General features: G+C 35.5%; 1 protein-coding gene across 2 annotated transcripts in view; it reads left to right on the forward strand.

Annotated features, from left to right (window-relative positions):
• The window catches only part of ADGRL4 (adhesion G protein-coupled receptor L4), a 91,253-nt gene that overhangs the window by 20,331 nt on the left and 49,359 nt on the right, over positions 1–21,563 (forward strand). The window contains exon 3 of one of the 2 annotated variants that reach the window (XM_007432858.3): positions 20,169–20,321. The exons of the other annotated variant lie outside the window; for it this stretch is intronic. Coding sequence (XP_007432920.1) covers positions 20,169–20,321 — 153 coding nt within the window. The remainder of the gene's footprint in view (positions 1–20,168; positions 20,322–21,563) is intronic. 2 annotated transcript variants of the gene reach the window in all.

The raw sequence follows: 21,563 nt of genomic DNA on the forward strand, positions 1-21,563 counted from the left end.
CTGCTCTTCAAAGTGTTTTTAAAACTCCCTAGTCTAGCCTACAGCTCTTGCATTTCCTGCTGGTGTCCCAACCAAGTATTAATCAACCCTGGTCTGCACAGCCTCTGAGACCAGACATGATTTGACATGTACTTCCCTATTGGGAAGACAAAGAAGAGGCTGTTTAAATTATTCCATATTTGTAATTATGCATATGCATCAGAAGAGTGAGACAGATGTTGGGTTGGGTTGGATTGGGTTGGGTTTGTATCATTTTTTCTTCTAGAGCATAAGGCAGTGTATGCTTTCACTCATACTTCCTCATCTTCTCCTACAACAAAAGTCCCCCAGCAAGCTTCCATGATGGAGAATGGACTGAGAACCTGGGTCTTCTCAATCCTAGTTACCTCACTGCACTGACAGTCATTCAGCTACAAAACTCTTTGTAAGCAGTTATACTTACAAAACTCAAAGCAGTTATAGAACTCAGCCTGTTGCTGCCTGGGCCAGGAAAGACAAGCAGGTAGTACAAACCTCATCATAATCCTTCATGGTCCATCATGGAATGTGACATTGACTGACATCCCTTAATAGTACTGCCTTGCCTTCCTGGTGACAACATTGGAAGGACAGCAATAATTGTTCCCAGTCACTGCAAAAGTAAAGAAATATGCATTGCACATAAGCTGATTTCAGTTATTACAGGTTTGAAAATAGTCATTCAGCATACATCTCTGATATCCCTCAAGTGGAGCCTAATTTTCTGATGTCCTTCTCTGTTTGTAAACATGCATGTAAAAAGTCAGTGCCAGTGTGGTTCAGTGGTACACTTTCTCTCTGGTAGACTAGGGTTAGGGTGACCTAGGGTTAATCTTACCCTCAGCCATGTAGGAGGAGAGCCTATTAGTCTGTGTTAGTGTTAGTCTATGGTAACAAAAAATCAATAAATCTGGATACTACCAGATCCATTTTTATTTTTTTACTGTCACCCAATAAAAAAATAAAATTTATTGGGTGACTTTAGGCCACTCACCCTCTCTCCTTCCAACTTATTTCAAAGGTTGGTCAGATAAAATGAAGAGAGATCATTCATTTTGAGCTCCTACAGAAAAAGATGGAATATAATTTTAACAACATAAAATAAAAAGGAAGAAAAACTTAGTCATATATCTTGGGGGGGGGGGGTAAGTCCATTTTAATTTGGCAGACTTGACTGAGTCATTCATTACATGGCTATAAAGTGTGCATTTGGAACTAGTGTATCATAGGTACTAATGGAATTGAGTTGGTTAGAATTGTAACACGGGGTGTGTGCAGTAACAACGTTCCAGTTCTCTTCCTGAATTTTTAACTTTTTTAAAAAGTAGAATCTGTTTTTATTTAGAACTACATGGAAAATCATGCAGAGAGCATTATTTTTCTCACTGTGAGGCAAACCTGTTCCTGCCTTTGAAAAGTCTTAGCTAAAGATCTTGAGATAATTGAAACATTTTATTATTAAATGTTAGAAACACTTATCCAATGTTTTCTTGGTAACAGTACAGAAGTGAGATTTTTTTAAAAAAAATGTCCAGTCTCCTCAACTGGTACAGTAGATGGTCTCCCATCCAAGTACTTTCCAGACCTGACCCTATTTAGCTTTTCAAGATCAGCCAAGGTTGGCTAAATGCAGTATGGTCCGTTTTAAATAATGTTCTCCACTTTTACAGATAACATCTGAACATTTACCAGTCATTTGCTCTGAAATTTAAAGCGGCATTTGCAATCACAAATCCTCTTGACACCCCCTCCCCACCTCACTCTAAGGAAATGCTGTATGTTCTTCAGAACAAGGCATTTTGCTGAGAAATGGCCAGAGGACAGGGAAATTCCCTGTTTCAGGCAACAAAAGCTCTGATCAAGGAATTGGTGCTAAATGTTTCACTGATCAAGAACTCTAGTGAAATGTAATCAAGAGCTTATACAGTTGAAAGAGATTTGGAATTCACATAGCAAGCACTATGGGGATGCTTTGAAAATGCATTCACTCTGCCAAACGATGACTGTTCAGAATGTATGGAACTACTTAGTATGTTGATCCCTGCAGTTACGTTGTGAGAATCCAGTGGCTGCCATCATTGAAGGCATTGAGATGGCTGCACACCCACATACTTTATGATTCTATAAGTTATGACTGAGGCAGAAATCATTCGTCACAGGAGGCCATTTTTAGCACTATCCTTCGGCTAAATGCAATGAGGGTTCCATGAGAATAATGGAATAACTGTTTAGAATGGGGGAAAAATGTTACAGGCAAAAAGGAGGTGCAAGGAAAAATAGAAAACACAGCTCTGCCTGCACTTACTTGGTGTGGAATTTGTCAGCTATGATGGACTGCATGCTTATTGTGACAATATCAAAATCAAGTCATGAGTATCCAGAGAAAAGTTACTATACCTACAGCCCAGATCTATTGCCAAATAATTGTTTCAAGAGAGAGTTGAAATGAGTCTTTAATAGGAGGCTAGAGGCTATGCATGGCTTCAGCCTCACATGTCTAGAGTGGCCAAAATACTTCAGACAGATATGGCCTTAACCTTTTTGGATAATGGTAGTGATATGCAAAAACTGGATTCATGCTTTATGACAACTTTCCTGTTTTGAAGTGTCTGGACATCCAGCGTGCTAAATGTATTTCTAACCATTATTTTCAGGGACTGAATATATGATTCTTACAATAAACAGGAAGCTTATTTGATGTGTGGGCTGTCATGATTCTAGATTTAAAACTGTATTAAAGGAATGAAAAGGTTTCTTGTGGTTCTGACCTGGGCAAAAGACAGGAACTGGAAAACAACATGGAAAGTGAACCTTTAAAAAAGAAATTATCCCTCCAGCTCTGGATCAGAATTAGTAATGCTGTATAATTAGGAGATATCTTCAACCATCTACAGATGTGACTCACATTTTAACGCTTTTTCATTCATTCATTCATTCATTCATTCATTCATTCATTCATTCATTCATTCATTCATTCATTCAAAAGCACTAATATGTGGGTAGCTCTGTGGAAATTCCCCAACAGCTTTTCACTTTTAATCTAAGCTCCCATTAGAAAAAGAAACATAAATCTCCCAAGGTTTGGAGCAGGTCTTGTGTCTCTGTTGTATGTTCTTGTCCTTGATGACTCATATTATATCAGTAAGTGCATAGCATTTTAAGTACGATGCTTACTTTGGTGACCTTTACACCATCCTGGACATAGATTCTCTCCCTTTATAATAATATTTCATGCTTTGGGGAAAATGTTTTCTATTTGCCTAAGTCACTGGCAGCTAGAATGATAACTGGATAGAAACTAAAGATGAGTAATTCATCAAATTATTATAATAATATTAGAGGATGACTAAGTTATTATTGTGTAATAACTCTCTCACTTAGTGATTACTGAAGTTCTATAGCCTTCAAATGAATGTGATGCCTCTTGCAAATTCTGCTGCTCAGTGTGGCAAAGTCTGAATTGAGAAGGTAGGGAAACATTACCGGTAGTATGACAGTTTGCAATCTGCACACACCAAACTGAATGCCTGAAAAAGATTAATGAACCCATAGTATATGAAGCAAGGCCCATTCACAAATCCAGAGTATAGATATGGAGAAGTTTTGTTATGAAAGGGAGGGCAATTTTTATAATTTGATTTTTTTAAAGTCACTGAGAATTGTAAGGAAACCATAAGCTTAGTTGACATGTACATATATAGGCAATCATATTATATGCTTTCTAGCATCTGCTTTATATCACCACATTTCTCTTTGGTTAAGTATTTCACCCCTTCTCTTCAATAGTAAAGCAGTTTTCAAGTCCTTAATTGAACTTGAAAAAAATAAACAAGGTTGGACCTGGTTGGAACTTAGATGATAGATCCCTCCCCACCACCCAGAGAATTCCAGGTTATAGATTAGACTGGAAATGTGAAAAACACTATGGAAGAAATTAACGAAAAACCATTTTGTTGCCACAGAAAATACTTAGATATACCATATTTATGCACCAGGAATCAAGCTCATCTAGAGGAGTTACTTTTTCTTGACTCGGGCCTATATTTTCTTTATTTGTTATTGTTGTTGCTGCTGCTGTTTTTCATGTGTCTTCACTATACAATAACTGTAGCATCCTTAAAAATATAGGACTGGATTTATCCAGTAGACAATTACTTATTAGAAGGAGATAGCGTCACAGAGACGCAGAGATATCAAAGCTCTACTTGTTAATTCTCATTCAGTGGGATAATTTTCAAAATCACAGGGGATCTCTGAGAATAAGATTGGCTCAAAGTTGTAAATATGGGTTCTAACAGGGAACCAAGTTTTCATGGAGCAACTGATGCTTAGGGTATTTGTTTAAGGAAGAAAACCATAGCATAAAAATATTAAAAATATATTTAACATATTAAATCATATTCAGTAGCATTTATCTCATGTACTCTCCCAATTTCTGAAGACTTTCATATTGCTAAATAGTAACCATTGAAACAATGGCAGTGATGAATATTTTGTATACTAGAGTTTTGCCTGAGATAGATAGATAGAGAGAGAGAGAGAGAGAGAGAGAGAGAGAGAGAGAGATTGAAAATATCACTTTAATTGAGATTAAACCATAATCCTAAGCAGTCTGTTCAGATTGTATACTGGAAGAAAACCTTTTCTAGTCTCACTCATAATAACCCTATTCTTCTGGTAATAAATTAAAGAAGTGTTATCTGTTTTGAAAGAAGGAAGAGAAGAATTTCCTTCCTTAAGAATAATAAACAACACAACAAAATCCTTAATCATGTCACATCCACCCACTGGAAAGTGGCTATGATGATTAAATAAATCTCTTCATTTATATTATCACTAAAAGTTTGCTGTCAAATAGCAAATGTAACAACTTCATATTGTGAAAGTTTACTTTCTCTTAGTGGCATAGCCCTATTCTTGCCATTGTTTGTCCCTATGTTTTCATAATCCCTGTTCCACAGGAAAATGTGACTTAAAACAACCTGGACCTTTGCACTGTCACACTGTGAGCCTTTTCATTGTTTTCATTGTTAAATTATACTGCTTCCTCAAGTGATTCATAGGTTTGAGTTCTTTCAAGGACATCATGTTCTTTTCTATCTAGTTAAAGGGAAAGTATGTAAAACCGTGATACAAATTACTCTTAAGAATGCTGTGAGAATATTCAGACATGCAGAAAAAATAAAGGACATTGTTCTTCTGGATGATTCCTTCAAAATTAAGGTAAAGTCTAGCTTGGCTCTACCTTTACAAAGCATCCAGTGTTATGATGCAAAATCTATCTATTTTGCATCTCCTAGTATGGTTTGCTATCTTGGAATATAGATCAACAAAAACTCAGGTTATAGATCTAAGAAAAATATTCACCATCTTGGAAGAGCATTGCCAGACAAAATATTAGATGATAGTATTTGTGTTAAATACTGTATTACAGCCTATTAAAATGTCCCTGATATTCTTCTACTCACCATTTATGCACAAAATATCTTACATGTAGTAGAGCTTTACTTACTCTACATGGACAAAGATCGTTCATCCACTGAACAGAGCAAATTAAGCACTATTAGTATTAGTTCTGTAGTATAGGCAGTGTTGGTTTAGAACTGAAATGACATCATCTGAACCCATACTAGTTCATGCTGTTCTCCACTGAGAAGAATGACCCATTTCTAAGGTATGGTTCTCTGTGATAGTGATAGAAGCTTGCAATGCCAGCAGTTATCCAGTATGACCTAGTAGTTTAGGTATTAGACTAGGACCAGGAAAACCCAGGGTCAAGTCCACCTTCAGCCATGGAAATTCACTGGGTGACTTTGAGTCAGTCACTTTCTCTCAGCTCAACCTTATTGCTGCTGTGGGAAAAGTAGGATGAAGGTCTTGAGCTCCTGAATGAAAGGCAGGATATAAGTCTAATAAATTTAAAAACAATAGTAGCATTGTTTAAAAAAAAATGTACTGAATGTATATGCTTGTTTCCAAGATGGTACTATAGAAGGATAAGTATCATTCAGTGAGGAACTGACTGATTTTGAATTCTGTGAGAGTCCATCATGTCAGCACAGAATAGAGATTTAAATGGGTTTTCATACAATGCTATTATTATTACACTAGTTGTTATCTCTTGTCACATATTTTGCTTTCATTAGCTCTCTATATTTATACAAGCTAAGCATCTTCCAGAACTTAAACTGCATAGTTGTGAAAGGTAAGAAATTCCATTTTGAACAGAAAAATAGATATTCTTAGGCCTATGTGAAGTTGTTTTGATTTGCCTCACTGAGACATTTCTTATTGCAAAGGGGACACAATTCAGCTCTCTAAGGTGGTAAGATTTGTCATGTCAGAGACACTTTGCAGCCTCCTCCTAGCTTCCTCCAGCTTTTCCATAAGCCAGAAGAGCTACTACCAATTCTTCCAGGAGCTGACTGGACCCATCAGAAGAGTTTCTGTGCATCTGTAGCACTGGCTTTTATAAGTTCTGCAGAAGACAGCAGAGCCAACAATGCAGCTGCTCATTTCGGTTTTAAGGAACATCTGGCTTCATGAAGCAGCTTCAGGGGGTTGTTACACTCAAAATCTTCATTAGGGCAAAGCATCCCCTTAAAGAACTGCACAGCCTTAGATGTTATTTAAATCTACTATTACTTTCACATACACACACATATATGAATGAATGGATTTATACTATTATGCACTTCATGAAAAACAGATGCATATTTTATAGTTATATGTGTTTTCTGAAGGTTCTCTCTTTTCTTTTCTCCCATTGGGAAAGGACACAAGCAATATTATTGTTAATATAATACAATTTGATCCCCCCAAAATTTCCAATTATGTGGTGGATAGCTCTGGTCCAATAGCATAAAAACCCAGATTCCCCCCCCCTTTTTTTTTTGGCCTTGTGGGGTCAAAATAATCAGCTAATAAGATAGCTGCTGTGGTTAGCAACTGCCTTGGACAAGAAACCGAAGATTTCAGGGTGATTTTAGGATGTGTGGCAATTATTCTATGACAGCACATTTCTTGGGTATGATTGATGGAAGAAACGACTGTGAAAGCATCTAACTGGATGCAAAAACAAAAGTACTGTAAATTGTAACACTGTGGTTAAAAACAAATACAAATATTTTAGATGGAATGAAGTAGAAGAAAAATAATTAATTTATTTTGCCTTGGGTCTGCTTGCTCAATAGCTCCTGTCATGCCACATATAGGAGCATAAACAACTTAATTCTAAGGTTCATACACTGACCTTTTCTGTTCTTTGATTTAAAAAGTGTCTGAAATACAGATTAGAAACCTGGAATATAAGTAGTATCCTTTCACAGAGGAATAGATTTAAATGTGAAATGAAAAAAAAAAATCCGGTTATAGGATGCTTCAAATGAAGTTCAGGGAATACACAGCTTTGTAACAAGCCTGCTAATCTTATAGTTCAAAGATGACTTACAGCTGAGTGTAGTTGTGACCTTTGAATTGTCCTGCACTCCTTAAAGTTTTTTGAAAAGGGGTTAGCATGTAATACCAAAGCACTGATTTTTCTCATCTGCTATTTCAAGGCAAGGAATTAATTTGTGAAAAACTTCCAGTGCTTTTCACATTATAACTAAAAGTCCTGTATTTCTGCAAGATGACATGTAATGGAGTGTTAAAGAATAGGCAGATGTGAAAAGCACATTTTTGAAAAATATACAGTATGTACAAAATGTAACAGAGTATATTTAAAACAATTAAATGTGTTTCTCTCAAATATTCCCAACTTGCTTACCTTAATCAATAAATACGAGCTCACTTTTCAGGGACAAGCCCCAATACAAATTTAACAGTAGGAGCTGTATTTTAATACAATGTCTGAGGGTGAGACAAAATGTGCATCTGAGTGAAACTAATTCTTCAGCAACTGAAAACAGGACTAAAAATCCTAAAGTGGTTCCCAGATTTGTCAATTCCCTTCAAAACAGACAGATAACAAAGTACAAAAATCTAAGATAGCCCTCCTTCTCTCTACCTCACACCAACCTCAGAGTCATTTATGAATGGTAACCAAATGGCTTCCCATGAAGGGCAGCATATAATCCTATTTTATAGGCTTCAACATAAAATTTTGCACTGCATTGTCAATCCCTTATCTTGCTTCAGCATCCAATGTAATTTCATGGAGGAAAATAAATCAGTAATCAGTGGTAGGGATGTTTTTCCTAAAATGAAGGCAGTGTTGAAATCAGGTATAGGTCACAGGATATGTAGTCTGGTCCAGAAATAATTGTGTGCAGATTGCTCTGTATAGCTACTAGTCCTAGCCTAGGGATGAAGAGTTATAGCTTTCCACTAGCTTAGTGATGAGAAAACACTTGATGACTTGTTTCCAAATGCACATTGCCATGCACTGTAGGTATTTATCAATCTATCTGATTTGGATTCATTGTTTCTGCCCCCTCCATTTCCACCCCTTCCAATTCAAGGGAATCCATGCATGTATGTTATCCTTCTAACTGTATTTTATGAATTTTGCATAATGTTGTAATAGTAGGGCTTGTCAGCAAAGTGCAGTCAATACATTTGATGCATTTACTGATGGTCTTTCAATTCAGAAAAGGATCTCAGTAGTTTTCCAATTAAATTTGAAAAACTTTTCCTTTCAAACAAGACCTTCTAAAAAAACCTGAAGTTGTGTGTTTCAATAGCTTTTTCTGTAGAATTAAATTAGCTTAATCCTTTGGGTACTCTATTTCACATTATCTGGGATATTTGGAGTTCTTTTTCTTGGTAATTGCTAGACTAAAGCTATTCTTGATGTAAATAGAAATCTTCTGTGCTATGTGTGGTAGAGTATCCCTGGATCAGCTGTTATAAAGAATTAACCTATTCACTACATGCAAGCATGAAAAAAATTAGATTGGAAGTATTCCAGTTTTACCTGCAATATTGCATCTTTAGCTAATATTCATTAATTGTAGGGGAAATCTATTTTCCCTAATCTGGTGGCAAGTCCTATTGAACACAGTGGAAGGTTAGAGAAAGAGATATTTCATTGATAAAATATTTCTATGCTATCTTTCTATCAAAACAGAATTCAAGATAATTTAAGAAAAATAATAGAGGCGTTTTGACTGACAGTTTCCAGAGCATTTGTCTTTCTTTGAGAGAATCATTTGTGATAGGAAGTAACATAATACAGGATATGACATTGAACTTTGTACAAGTTGTTATTTTGGGTAAGAAGTCACTGTAGCACATAGAAAAAGATTATAGATTCTTACATTTCCTGCTAACTCATACATCTGAAATAGATAAAAAGTTTTAATTGTTAACTTTAGAATTCGAACTCAATCATGAGATGAAGTACAGTTATGTGGAATTTTTTCTGTTATATTTGTAATCCAGGGTGGCTTACTGACACATGAAAGCCTGTTTGATACTATAATTGTGATCCTTGGGTGATGAATATCTATTTGTGAATGTAAGTCTAGTACCTTTCATCCTGAAGTTGGACACTGAATATTGCTTTGGGTCTTAGCAATCAGAAGTACTAGGTTGTCTCAGGAAGGATGTATATGGAATCATCTCATCTGATGTTAATCAAAAACAAACAGGCAAAGAGCAGGAGGAAAGTGTATGAAATACCTGGCAAAATTAATTTTTCCAAATGACCAATTTATTTCCTATTACCTAAAATGAAACTCATAATTTTCATTATCTGACCCAAGCAATCTATTTTCTAACCTTTTGCCCAAGCTTTCTTTTTGACATCTGACCAAGTATATTTTCTATTGTATTTGTATTTTTTCCAGTATTTATTTATGGTATATAGTTTCTATGTAATGGCAAATTATTCTGCAAAACATTAGTTTTCTCCCTCCAGTAATTTTTATCCAGTTTTTCCTAATTCTTTCCAAATTCCTTATGTTACAAGTAACAAGAAATGGAGAGACAAATTAAGGCTTCTAAATCCACATTCTGCCAATATCTTTTAAATATGGAAGCATGATAATGGTGGAATGTAATCAAACACAGATTTAGCAGAGAAGCAGAACACATATGGTAATAATATAATAAATATAACAAAATAAAATATAATAACATAATAAAAGGCATGTCATGCTCAATATCATACACACACACACACATATTATTTATTTATTTATCCTCAGATATTTGCACACTCTCTGAAAGTCTGTGATTACTCAGAATGCTTAGATCAGATCAAAGCCTAGCACAATATACTAAGCTTATCGTTAACTTTGGTTAAGTTTTTGTGGCTTAGATGTCTTATGAATTCAACCCATTTACTTTAATTTTCAGCATACTGTGCAAACTCATAAAATGGGTTGATTTACTAACCATGCTGAGCTTGTTGTATGAACTTAACTAGTCCACTTACATTGAAGAAACAAAAATCACATGACTGCTCTGTTTGTTATGAGGTTTTCTCATAACCTCCTTCAACATAAGATTCCACATGTAGATAAGCCAGGCAAGACCCCAAAACCTGGGTGATAAAATACAATAATAAACTAAGGTTATTAGCAGAATAGATCTCCAGGAAGAAAGGGAGAGAAATTTTAAGTCTTAAGTCACAAAATACTTCTATGATCAGTGTGATATCTTACGGAACTATTCCATCATACTGAGATTCATTTGTAAAAGTTCCATATGATGCAAGTAAATAAAATGGCCTTTTTCACTCAACAAAATAACTCTTCAGTTGAGTTTGTGTGAAAACAAGAACAAGACACCAGCTCTGTTTCAGTTTTATTGGTTTATTGTTATAATAATTAATCTAGGATAGCATCAGACCTGTGTCTTCCTATTTCTTTTGATCTCCTCCAACATGGCCCCAAGGAAGACATTCTAAGTTTTTGCTTTAGATTTTGATTAATTTCAGTTTATTATTATGCCCCAAATTCTAAATTGTGGCTAACCTTAACTAGGACTTTTTTATTAGGTATAGTATATCATTTTACGAGTAATTGGCACTTAAGAATAAGTCTACAATATCTATCCATCTACCTGTCTAGTGCGTATACTGCAAAATCAAGAAAATAAAATTTAGATTATTGATAGGTATTTTTTATTTAGCTACAAGCTGGTTCTTTTTGAACAAGATGTGGGTTGAAATACTGTTTAACTTTCTGAGTGACTGAGAATTCTAGTCTATTTTTTTCTTTTACGCATTAAAAAAAGTCCTGATACACTAATGGCAACACTTTCAAGAGTGGAAGCATTACTCTAGCACTTCTTAGATTAGCCATGTGACCCTGCAAAACTGCATCATCCCCTAGCCATTTCCAAATATATCAAAAAAGAATCCTCTACTTTTCAAAATACTTGACACTGCTGCAAGTATATTGAGCTTTTGAAAGTATGAAAAAAGAGAAGCTACTTCCTGAAGTTTTTGAAATTAGTCCAATGTCCATCTATTTCTGGCAGATTTCCATGTTCTTTTAATAAAAGATAATAGATCATAAATTTGCCAGATCTTTTCCTAAAAACAATGTATAATGGGCCTCACCTAGATCACTAACCCTTTAACCAGATTGCTTCTACAACTCCACATCCTGAGGTATAAAACTTTCATATGAATCATAAAAATTATTGCCTACAGTAAAGCAGTAAGGAAATGGTCTCTATTAATCTCTTTCTAAATGGGTTTTTTTAATGCAGTTGATGCAACTTGCACAATTTGAGGTGCACCTTTTTGAGCTCATAAGAATAGTTCCTCGACTTTTGAACATTACTAAACTCACTAGTGCTAGATAGAAAACTACAGAACAATGAACCTTTAGTCAGGAATGGTGGAGATTATTGCGGGCAGTACAACTGTGAACTTGATTTTGTTTCTATATAACTAGAGCAGTAGCACAAGAGGTAATATATGCCAGATTGCCCACTTTGTGGAGGCCTCTACGCTACCTAAATACAGCAAGGTGAATATCGCTGGGATTTGTTTTACAGGAAGACTTCATTTTCTTGTTTTGGAGGGGTTAAGTGAGCAACTTCAACCACTGCTTCCCTTTGGGGATTACGCTACAGAAAGGCAGCTCCAATATCCCCCAGAGAGCAGAGAGAGCAGAGAGCGGCTGTCAGAGAAATAGAGCTGGATGCCATGAATCAATGTGTTCCCCAGCCACCTTCGCTCCATTCACTTCCCAACCAGGGCTGTCCAGCTTTGTGCAGTGACAGCCCCTCAGCGGCCACCAGCCTGAAGCTGTCAAATTCACCCCAGACAGGATTTGATCACAGGGGACCCTGTGTCCAGGTTATTCTGGAGAGAAAGAGGTGAAATATCTTCTTTTGTGCCTTGCGAGTCTCTCTGATGCTAGCGAGGGGGAAAAGACTACATCTTTAAGTATAGAAACTTTGAGCAAAGTTTGTCAAAAACTACTCCAGTGGAAGCGCCATTTAAGAGAATTAAGGCTGTAAGAGAAACAAGGATATTTATTAGCAGATACCTAATTATTTGAATATGGAGTGGTTAGCAAGTAGAGGCCCTCTTCTAAGATGACCTTAGGGACAGCTTAACTTAAAATTATAACAGTGTCAGGTCTAATAGGAGGCCAGTACATTGGATCCCTATAATGGCTCATTTCATATCTTATGCCTAAGCAACTTCATAGCCCTTTCTATACTACCTCCATCCTCCCTGTACCACTTCATTGCTCTCCCTTAATTTCTACCCACATATCACATCCTCACTGTGTATTAATTTCCATCTCAACAGGAAATATAGATTTTATATCCCCGCCCTGCCACCCTCATAATAGCGACTATACGAAATTTCTAGTGGTGGCCTGAAGATACTAATCATGACACCTGTTGAGAAGTGAGAATGAAGATTCAAGCTATCCCTTATAATCTTATGATTACTCATTTCTGGCTTTGCTATTTTGTCCCAGTTATTTTCAGTATTATAAGGGATATCTTGAAATGAAATTCTCAATAAAACAGTAAATATATACTGTTTTCTTGTAAAATTGCCATGAAGAGTAATCCAGGGTCCACTGAAATTCATGGAAAAATGTTCCCTCTTATTTTAGTAGTGTTAGAACAGATGATGCTGTAAGTATTCAGATGATATAGCTTTAAAGTTATTGTGAGTGAATTGTGTAGTTATGAAGAATATTGATAATAGACATACTCATTTTTATTGAATATTAAGTATATAAAGTCAGCAAGCATTTTTGCCTGGGAGACAAAAAATACGTACAAGCATTCCACAAATTACTTTGTTTTATCATGTTATCCTCACTGCTGAACATACTTATGAGGAAAAAGATCCACTATGTTCAGCTGAACTTATTTCTGAATCAGCATTATGTATAAAATATGCAATGTAGGATTATCCGTGTTTATTTTAAAGTCTGTGTCCAACAGAGTTTGCATCCTCATATTTAGAAATTAGTGGCAGAAACAATAGCATTGTTCCTGGTAAATTAATGTTGTATAAAGATACCTTTCATTTATGTTGTCTGAAAGCAAGTGAAGGAGAATCTGGATTGCCATTTTTTCTGAACTGAGTTAGAGAAGGTAAATCCCTGAAAGCTCTGATTAAGAGGTGGCACCTTTCCCAAATCTTGAGTGGTTCTTGAAGATCATTGTCAGCTTGACTCTTAATTAATCCTTTGGCTCTTAATGAATCAGAGTCTGCCTATTTTTTGCTTCTTATTTATATTCTTGAAATCATTAACTTATACTTTTCATATTTTGTCACAGTTATCCTTCTTGGGTTTGAACTTTCAGAAGTCTGGAAGTCAATGAACTGAATTACTGTTCTAGTTGGATCTACAATTCTAGGGAAGTAATCTGCAGATAAGTTTGTAGAAGTCTATCACATTTCTGGAGAGACTTTGAATCTGGTCAGCAGCACTGCCACTTAATAATATAGGAAGTATGGAATTATTGAACAAGGCCAGAATATTACTTCATAATCTACATACAACATGATCTAATCAATAGCCCCTAAGGTGTCTCTCAGGCTCCTCATCTTTCTCCCATGGTGGTATGTTTTCTGTAAAAGAACTAAGGTTGAAGTAGTTTTCATACAGAAAATTTTATTCTACTATGAGCCACACTGAATTTGTTAATCTCAGATATTGTTGTTTTCTGGGTAAACAAATTAATATAGCTTTCCCTCTGGAATACATAACTGTAGTAATATATTCCACAAGATCAGACAACTTCCACTCACTCTTACTCAGTAGCTGATAGTGGGACTGGTAATTAGCCATCAAGATGCCATTTGAAGAACATTTATTGGCCTCTACTTTTCCTATTTGTGCTGGTTCAATGCTAACATCTGCTGCAAAGTTACATTGCCTTATTCAAGCTATTATTATTAACAATGGTGAGGATTCAAACCATTATCCATTCCCATCAATGTTATAAGTGCTCTGAGATTTCTCAAATGTCAAAAAAAATTATTTCCTGTGATGCCTTTCTCAGGTTTATTTTCAGTGAAGAGAGCCATTCATTGTGCATATTAGGATTGGGCAAAGCTTTGAAGAGAAGCTTCGATTTATTGAAGCTTTGATTAAATCACTCTATCAAAGGAGATTCATGAATTGGAGTGGGGACCTGCTTCAAAGCAGCAGATCAAAACAAGCATATTGTAGCCTCTGGAAACACACTACAAATTTCAGTACATTTCTACTGCTTGTGTAGTGTATAATGTAACTTCATTTCCATGGGGGTGGAGATTGAGTGGTATTCTGAGCTGTTTGACATTGATATGAATAGCCAATCAAAGAGTTTCATCTTATCAAAACTGATTTTTTTTTTGAGATGGCAAGACTAGCATTACTTAGGACTTCATTCTTTTTCTCAGCTGTCAACTTCTTTAATGTGGCCAGTCATACATCTTTTCTTTGTCCTTTCATTTGCTACTAGAGTCTTATATTTCTGTAGTGGTCCCAGCAACACATTTACTACTTCAATTCATCACTCAGTATGGGCTCAAGGCTAACCAGTCCAGTATACATTCTTAGGTCGAACCAACAAGGCACTCTTAAGTGAAAATTTATGTTTAAGTTTCTGTGAACGGTCCTGCTTTAAGACACTCAACAGTGAATGAATTTACCAGGGTAAAATTCAGAAGCACAGCCCAAATATTAGTCTTTTAGTAACAAGGGCTAATAAATACTACTGTTTCCTGTGGCAACCTCTTTCTCTGTAGTCCGTCTGTCCTCGTAGCAATGTATTCCACTATGCCAGCCTCTTCTACTACCTCTCCTGAATTTTACCAGCAAATCACAACCCTGGCATAACCAAGTTCTGCCAAAGATGAGTGGGCCCGTCCCAGGATAGGCCAATGTTGCCAGCCAGCAACTACTGACATCAAAGCGTCCCTACCCATAAGAGCAAGTCAAAGGTCATTCTTCAGTGTCAATCCAAGTTTGACATTCCAGAAAAAAGTGAAAAAGTGAAGGCTCACTTTAAAACTGTTTTTAAACTGTTTTCAAAGGTTTTTGATGTTAAGTTGGGATACCTTGTGCCTTGTTCTCCTTTCCTGCTCCTGCTCTTTCTGCCTTAAAAGATGTAAAGTGGAAATATTTAAAACATTAATGTGGTGCTGTTCTTTGTATCCAGCAAAACCTGGCAGGGATAATGTCCTCTAAATGGTCTACCATCCCTGCTTTTTTCCTCTTATTCTACCAAAAAATGAATCCACTAGCTGTACTCATCTTGATGTTTCCCCATGATAACACAGATCCTAATGTTTTTTTAATTAAATTTCAAACCTCAAAGCAGCCTGAGCATCAAATGGGCTTGCCTCAAATCACAGATTCAAATTGAATTGTATCCTTATCAAATCTCGACTATCCAATTCTAATTGTATCAGAGCAGAGTTGCAAGGGTCTCATGTACATTCATGTTCATGTGAAGATGTACTTGAAATTGTTAAAAGTTTCCAGCAGAGTATCAGTGCAAAACTGCAGAACTGCACTGAGCATATCTATCATTGCCAAATCAATATCTTCTTCTTACTTAGCCAACAAACTTTTTGGGGGGTTCTTTTAAATGTTTCCTTTTAATAGTAAATCTTGACTTTTTCTCAAAAAGTTTATTCCTCAGTGCTTGAAGAGTATCCTTGCCAGGAGTCATTTGGTTGTGCATAATTAAGCTAGGTAGTAATTCAGTCATGGAGTATATGCTTGGTTGCCTTCAAAGGTATCCTTTCTAACCAAGATGAGAAAAACAAGCTTGTTTACAAAGGTTATGCATTTTTCAATCTATAAACCCTGCAGTTGCTATTTCCCTTGAACCATGCAGCGTTCAATAGCATAGTAAATTATGATAAAAAGTTGAAAGATAAATTTCAACCCTTGGGTTCCGGAACTGAACCTGCGACTTTGATTTATTAAAAACATGCTGCTGATTAATATGTTCTACAAGAAATACAAAGAAATATTATAACCTAGATATTCACAATCCACACACATTTTCTTCATTCTTAATAATATTTTTATTTGGAACAACCTTGTTAAATGTCACCTAGGAGGGTCAATATTATTAACTTTGGTTACTAATGGCTGTGGCTATAATAGTAATATTAAATCAACATCCCTGCAACTTTCTTGTAACTTGATTGGGACTATTCCAATATGCAACTTTTAGATTTTCCATATTGGATTTCCCCTATACTGTAGGTATCCTTTTAGCTTCATGAAATGGTTTCAGATGTAGGATTTGGATGGAGATAAAAGTGCAAATGAGATACTGGAATAAAATTCAACCTGGAAAACTGTTCAATGGCTCACATTTTGTTTTGTTTTGTTTTGTTTTTGTGTGGGTTTTTTGGAGGGGTAGAATGTTATCAGAATTATTTTTTAACTATCCAAGGAGGCCCTGACACTTACACCGAAATAAATTGAAAGCCAAAATGCCATCACAGCTTCATTGACTCCCCAGTTTTAAATAAGACACTGGATATTGGAGCAGGCTCATTTAAGTCTCTTATTCCTGCAGATTGTCTCCACAAATTAATTTCACAGAAATTTAGTTAGTCTGGATGACTAAAGAAAAGCTAGCCTTGAAAACTGGCAATAAAGAGTTTGTTGTTTCTTTTGTGAAAAAGGGGGGAGATGTCCTTTCTCTGAAAGGATATTGAGAACTGAAGAGGATCTATTATGTATAGATCCATTAAATCTTTACAAGTGCTTAGCTATGTGGATTGCTGCAAATGTTACGATAAAATTAAATGAACAAAACTGTAAAGATTTTAATAGTGACCACTGCATGCCAGTTGAAAGCATTCCTTCCCTCATATGAGAGTTGAACAATAATTTCTCTGTACTGTAGCACATTTCAGTCCATGAAGAAAAACATATGACGGAACTATTTGGTTTGTATTTGAGAAAGGAAAGAGGATGGAATATAGGAATAATAATGGGCTGAACCAACTGTGTTGTCCTGGAATCCTGTAAAGGCCCATATTCTCATGGTTCTTGTCCATGCAGTTGAAAATTCCAACATACTGTTTTCCCCCAAAAGTGCAGCTGATAGTTGTCATATATAACCCAGTAGTAAACTGTGCCTTTCATAAGCCTCTCATATCAAGTACTTTTTCAATCACTGCAATCTCGAATAGAGTCCTTTTGTATAGACTACCAAAAACTGTCTATCTAGCATATGTAAATGAAGAAAGCATTACCCATGTTATATGCACATCAGTGCTCCCATATGTGCAAGTTTTACAAGAGGAATAGAAATATTATTGATGGATTTTTCCATGGACAAGAGTGCCAATTTTATCAGCTGGATTAACTCAAACATGAGCAATAAATAAATAAATAAATAAATCATACAGTATCCCAAAACTCTTATCAGTCATTCCAACAGTGATCTAAGGTAGTGTATACTGTCAGAATTGGATCTATCAGAGGAATTATTTTCTTTTTCCATATAAGCCTCCCCAATGTGTATGTTTATTGTTGTATAGTTAGGAGTACCCATTTAATAGTGGTCCAGATAAGGAGATTCTATGCTGTGGCCTTCACAGTGGAGAATAATGTCCCTTTGAGCATGGCAGTTTCCCATTATGAAATGCTTTTGTCAACAATCAAAGACCTATTTATTTAACTGAGCATTCAACCCTATAAAAATGTTACCAGAGAAGATTTATGGGTATTAACGTTTTAATAGCGTATATTATTGAACAATTTTATGTAAACAGTTTTGGGATTTAGGATGAAAATGATACATGGTATCAGGGAAATATCATTAAGCTCAGGAACACCCTGAGATTTGCAGAAGTACCCAAAATATTTCAAAAAGAACTTAAAAGAGCATACACACAAACACACACATACCCCAGAATAAAATAGTCTGCTGACACCAATAGAAGTGAATATGTGTAGCTCAGGGTTGAACTGTGGAATCCTTGGGGTTCTGTGAGCTTCACTGTTTTCTTGCAAACATTTTGTTACCCAGCTAGGTAACATCAGTACCCTGCCAGGGAAAAGATAAAAGAAAACAAAACCCCCACCCCCACCAACACTGGCAGGGCATGCCACTGTATATAACAGAGAGCAAAGCCCATTCCATTCTAACACTGAAGATGTTACCTATCCGGGTAACGAAACATTTGCAAGAAAACAGCCAAGCTCCGAGAACCCCAAGGACTCCACAGTCTGCTGACAATTATAGGCATAGATTATCAAATGTCAAAACAGAAAAACAAACAAGAATAGAAAAAATGTATTGGGGAGACAGTACATTGCCCTATGTGAGCTTCCTATAATATGTAGGATCTTACAGGAGGAGAGAAGCAGAATGGATGACAGACTGGCTGAAATGTCAGAGTAGGATCACATATATAAGGAGACAAGAAACATTTTCTTGCAGGTTTCATGGTTAACAATGTACATATAACAATATATATATCAATTCAGTGAATTCACACACCAGTTGCTTGAATTGTATATAAACTCTTACCATAAAGATCATCATTGTCCTCTTTTTTCTTCAAAATAGTCACCTAGTTTATGTCTTACACTCAGTATGGTCCTTTAACTTACACAGATATATCCTATCCCACATTCCAATTGGACAAAATATTTTAAGATATTGAGATTATGACTTCAGTGTCAGCTCAATAATTCTGAGTTCATTGACTATGAATTTAGCAGTTCATAAAACAGACAATATTGTAGATCAGTTTCACTGTATAATAATTGGGCCAGAGATGTTCACCTCATTCTAGAAATATCCATGAATGCCATGCTTGACTTCTCAAATATATTACCCTGCTGTATTTAATGGCAAAATCTGAACACACTGATCACAAGTAGGTGGGAGACTCAGCTTTATCAGAACTTCTGACATTCTATTTACCTTCTATTTACATTCACGTAAATACTGAGAATCCCCCACAGAATACTTAGCACTTCCTGAAGGTCAATGAGTGGTTTACACCTATATGGATGTAATAGAGCATACAGAACCCTATCTCTGGGCCCATTATTGCATGTATGTTTCTCTCTCTCTCTCACTCTGAATGTATGAATACAGTAACAGAGTATAATAGGTTTCAATTCTGTATATACTTATCTGGAACTAAGTTCCATTGTATTCCATCAACTGAAACTTGTAAAACAATATATGCACACACACATACATACACACACACATTCAGATATACACATACATACATATATATACGCACATACATTCACACAACAAACACATCCAATTTAAAGCTAGCCAATTTAAGATCTTTAGATCAATTTAAAAAATTAGAATCTACTATTTGAGTGCATCCTTCTTTATTTAAAAAAGAAGCAAAAGGAAGTTATTGTCATAGCTCAATGCCAAAAACAAAATGTTTACTATTCCTGATCATGAGTATTTGCCTTGAGAATATGAATATATATGTATATTATACACACACACCAACACACACACACACCTCTCTTAGGAACCAAGGTAAAAGTATCCAATCCATTATTTGAGGATGCAGCTGCTGAATCATAGAGGCTTTTGATACATGGACTTATTTTAAAGGGTTTTTTTACCGGCAGAATAGGGGAGGTGGGGCAGTCAATACCACTTGAGAAATCTCTGAAATTTGAAAAGTCTTCATTTTTGGAGGAGGGGAGGATGGAGATCATTTTCAGCAGAGAACAAATAATTTTGATGCTGTATATTTACAGATGATAATGAATGTGCAAATGCCACACAACTTTGTGGAGAAAAGGCAAACTGTACAAATACCATGGGAAGTTACTTCTGCATGTGTAAAGATGGATACAAGCCTAGTAATGGGAACACAAGCTTTGTAACCAATGATGGTACTTCTTGTAGAGGTAAGAGCCCAATAGACCTCCTGTTTATTTACTGATATTTTGTTCTTTAACCACTACATCTCTTCCTATCTTTTCTTTTTATGTAGCTATTTATTCTGTTTTTTCAAATTCTTTAATAGATAAATTATAACTAAAATAAATAAATACTAAAAAAAAAAAAGACTTGCGTTGTCAGACTAAGTGAACTCAATGTAATATTTTAGCTCTATATAATCTTGTATATATCACTTTGGAATAATTCAATACATAATGGTTTACATGTAACAACAATCATTATTTAATATTTAAAATTGTATATGGCCTTGAAAAAAGTTTTTAAATTTGCATTAGGGGCAGGAATATGATATTTTTGGTCTACTTTTCCAGACCAGGAAATAATAAATCAGTTTATTCTTTGGGCAAGTATACAATCCCTGTGTTGATATTATCTTGTTCAAGTCACATCTCTTTACAATCCTGAAAAAGTATTTTCCCAGGTGAAATAAATTCCTTTGCACTGTTATATATTTTTACTATGTAAGTTCCACTGTATTCACTGAAGCACAGGGGATTAAAAACTTTCATTGCCTAAATATTATTCATGTTAATATTGTCCTAGGCCAATTATACTCTCCCTCCCTCTCTCTCTCCCTCTCTCTCTCTATATATAAGTAGAACTTTGGTTTATCCAAATTTTTGAGCACCTGTGTAGTTCAATACACTAAGAATCTAATTAATCTTGTTATCTTGGGAAAGAGTTAACAGTTTCTCAGAAGTATTGTTAAATGAGGCCATACTTATATAAGCTGAACTTTTATGAAACCCAAATTTCATAAATGTATGAACCATGTACACTAAACCATGTACCATGTACCATGAACCAGGTACACTAAACCATGTAATGTTGTAATGTTTTCTCCAATGCAATATTATCCAAATGTTAGTATGGGAGTCCATAAGAATCTGCCATGTAACATGGTAACATGCTACATGGCAGATTCTTATGGACTAATTTATTTTTTAAAACTATAACTCACGTTTTTCAGAACTTCCCAGTGTTGGAACATTCTCAGGTTGTAAAGCAACAATGTACCCTCTGAGGCCACATTTGACCCCCAACCCTGAGAGATCTTCCAAAGTTGTTACCAAGTTTATTTATTTATTGAATATATATCCTACCACAATATTATGATTCTTGGCAGTTCACAATATACACAAGAAAAAATATATATGATTTGACATTGCTAACAGTGGAAAAGAATA

Source organism: Python bivittatus, unplaced genomic scaffold (genome assembly GCF_059951505.1).
Source record: "Python bivittatus isolate LINGU-HERP-01145 unplaced genomic scaffold, Pbiv_v1 ctg000700_np1212, whole genome shotgun sequence".
Taxonomy (NCBI): domain Eukaryota; kingdom Metazoa; phylum Chordata; class Lepidosauria; order Squamata; family Pythonidae; genus Python; species Python bivittatus.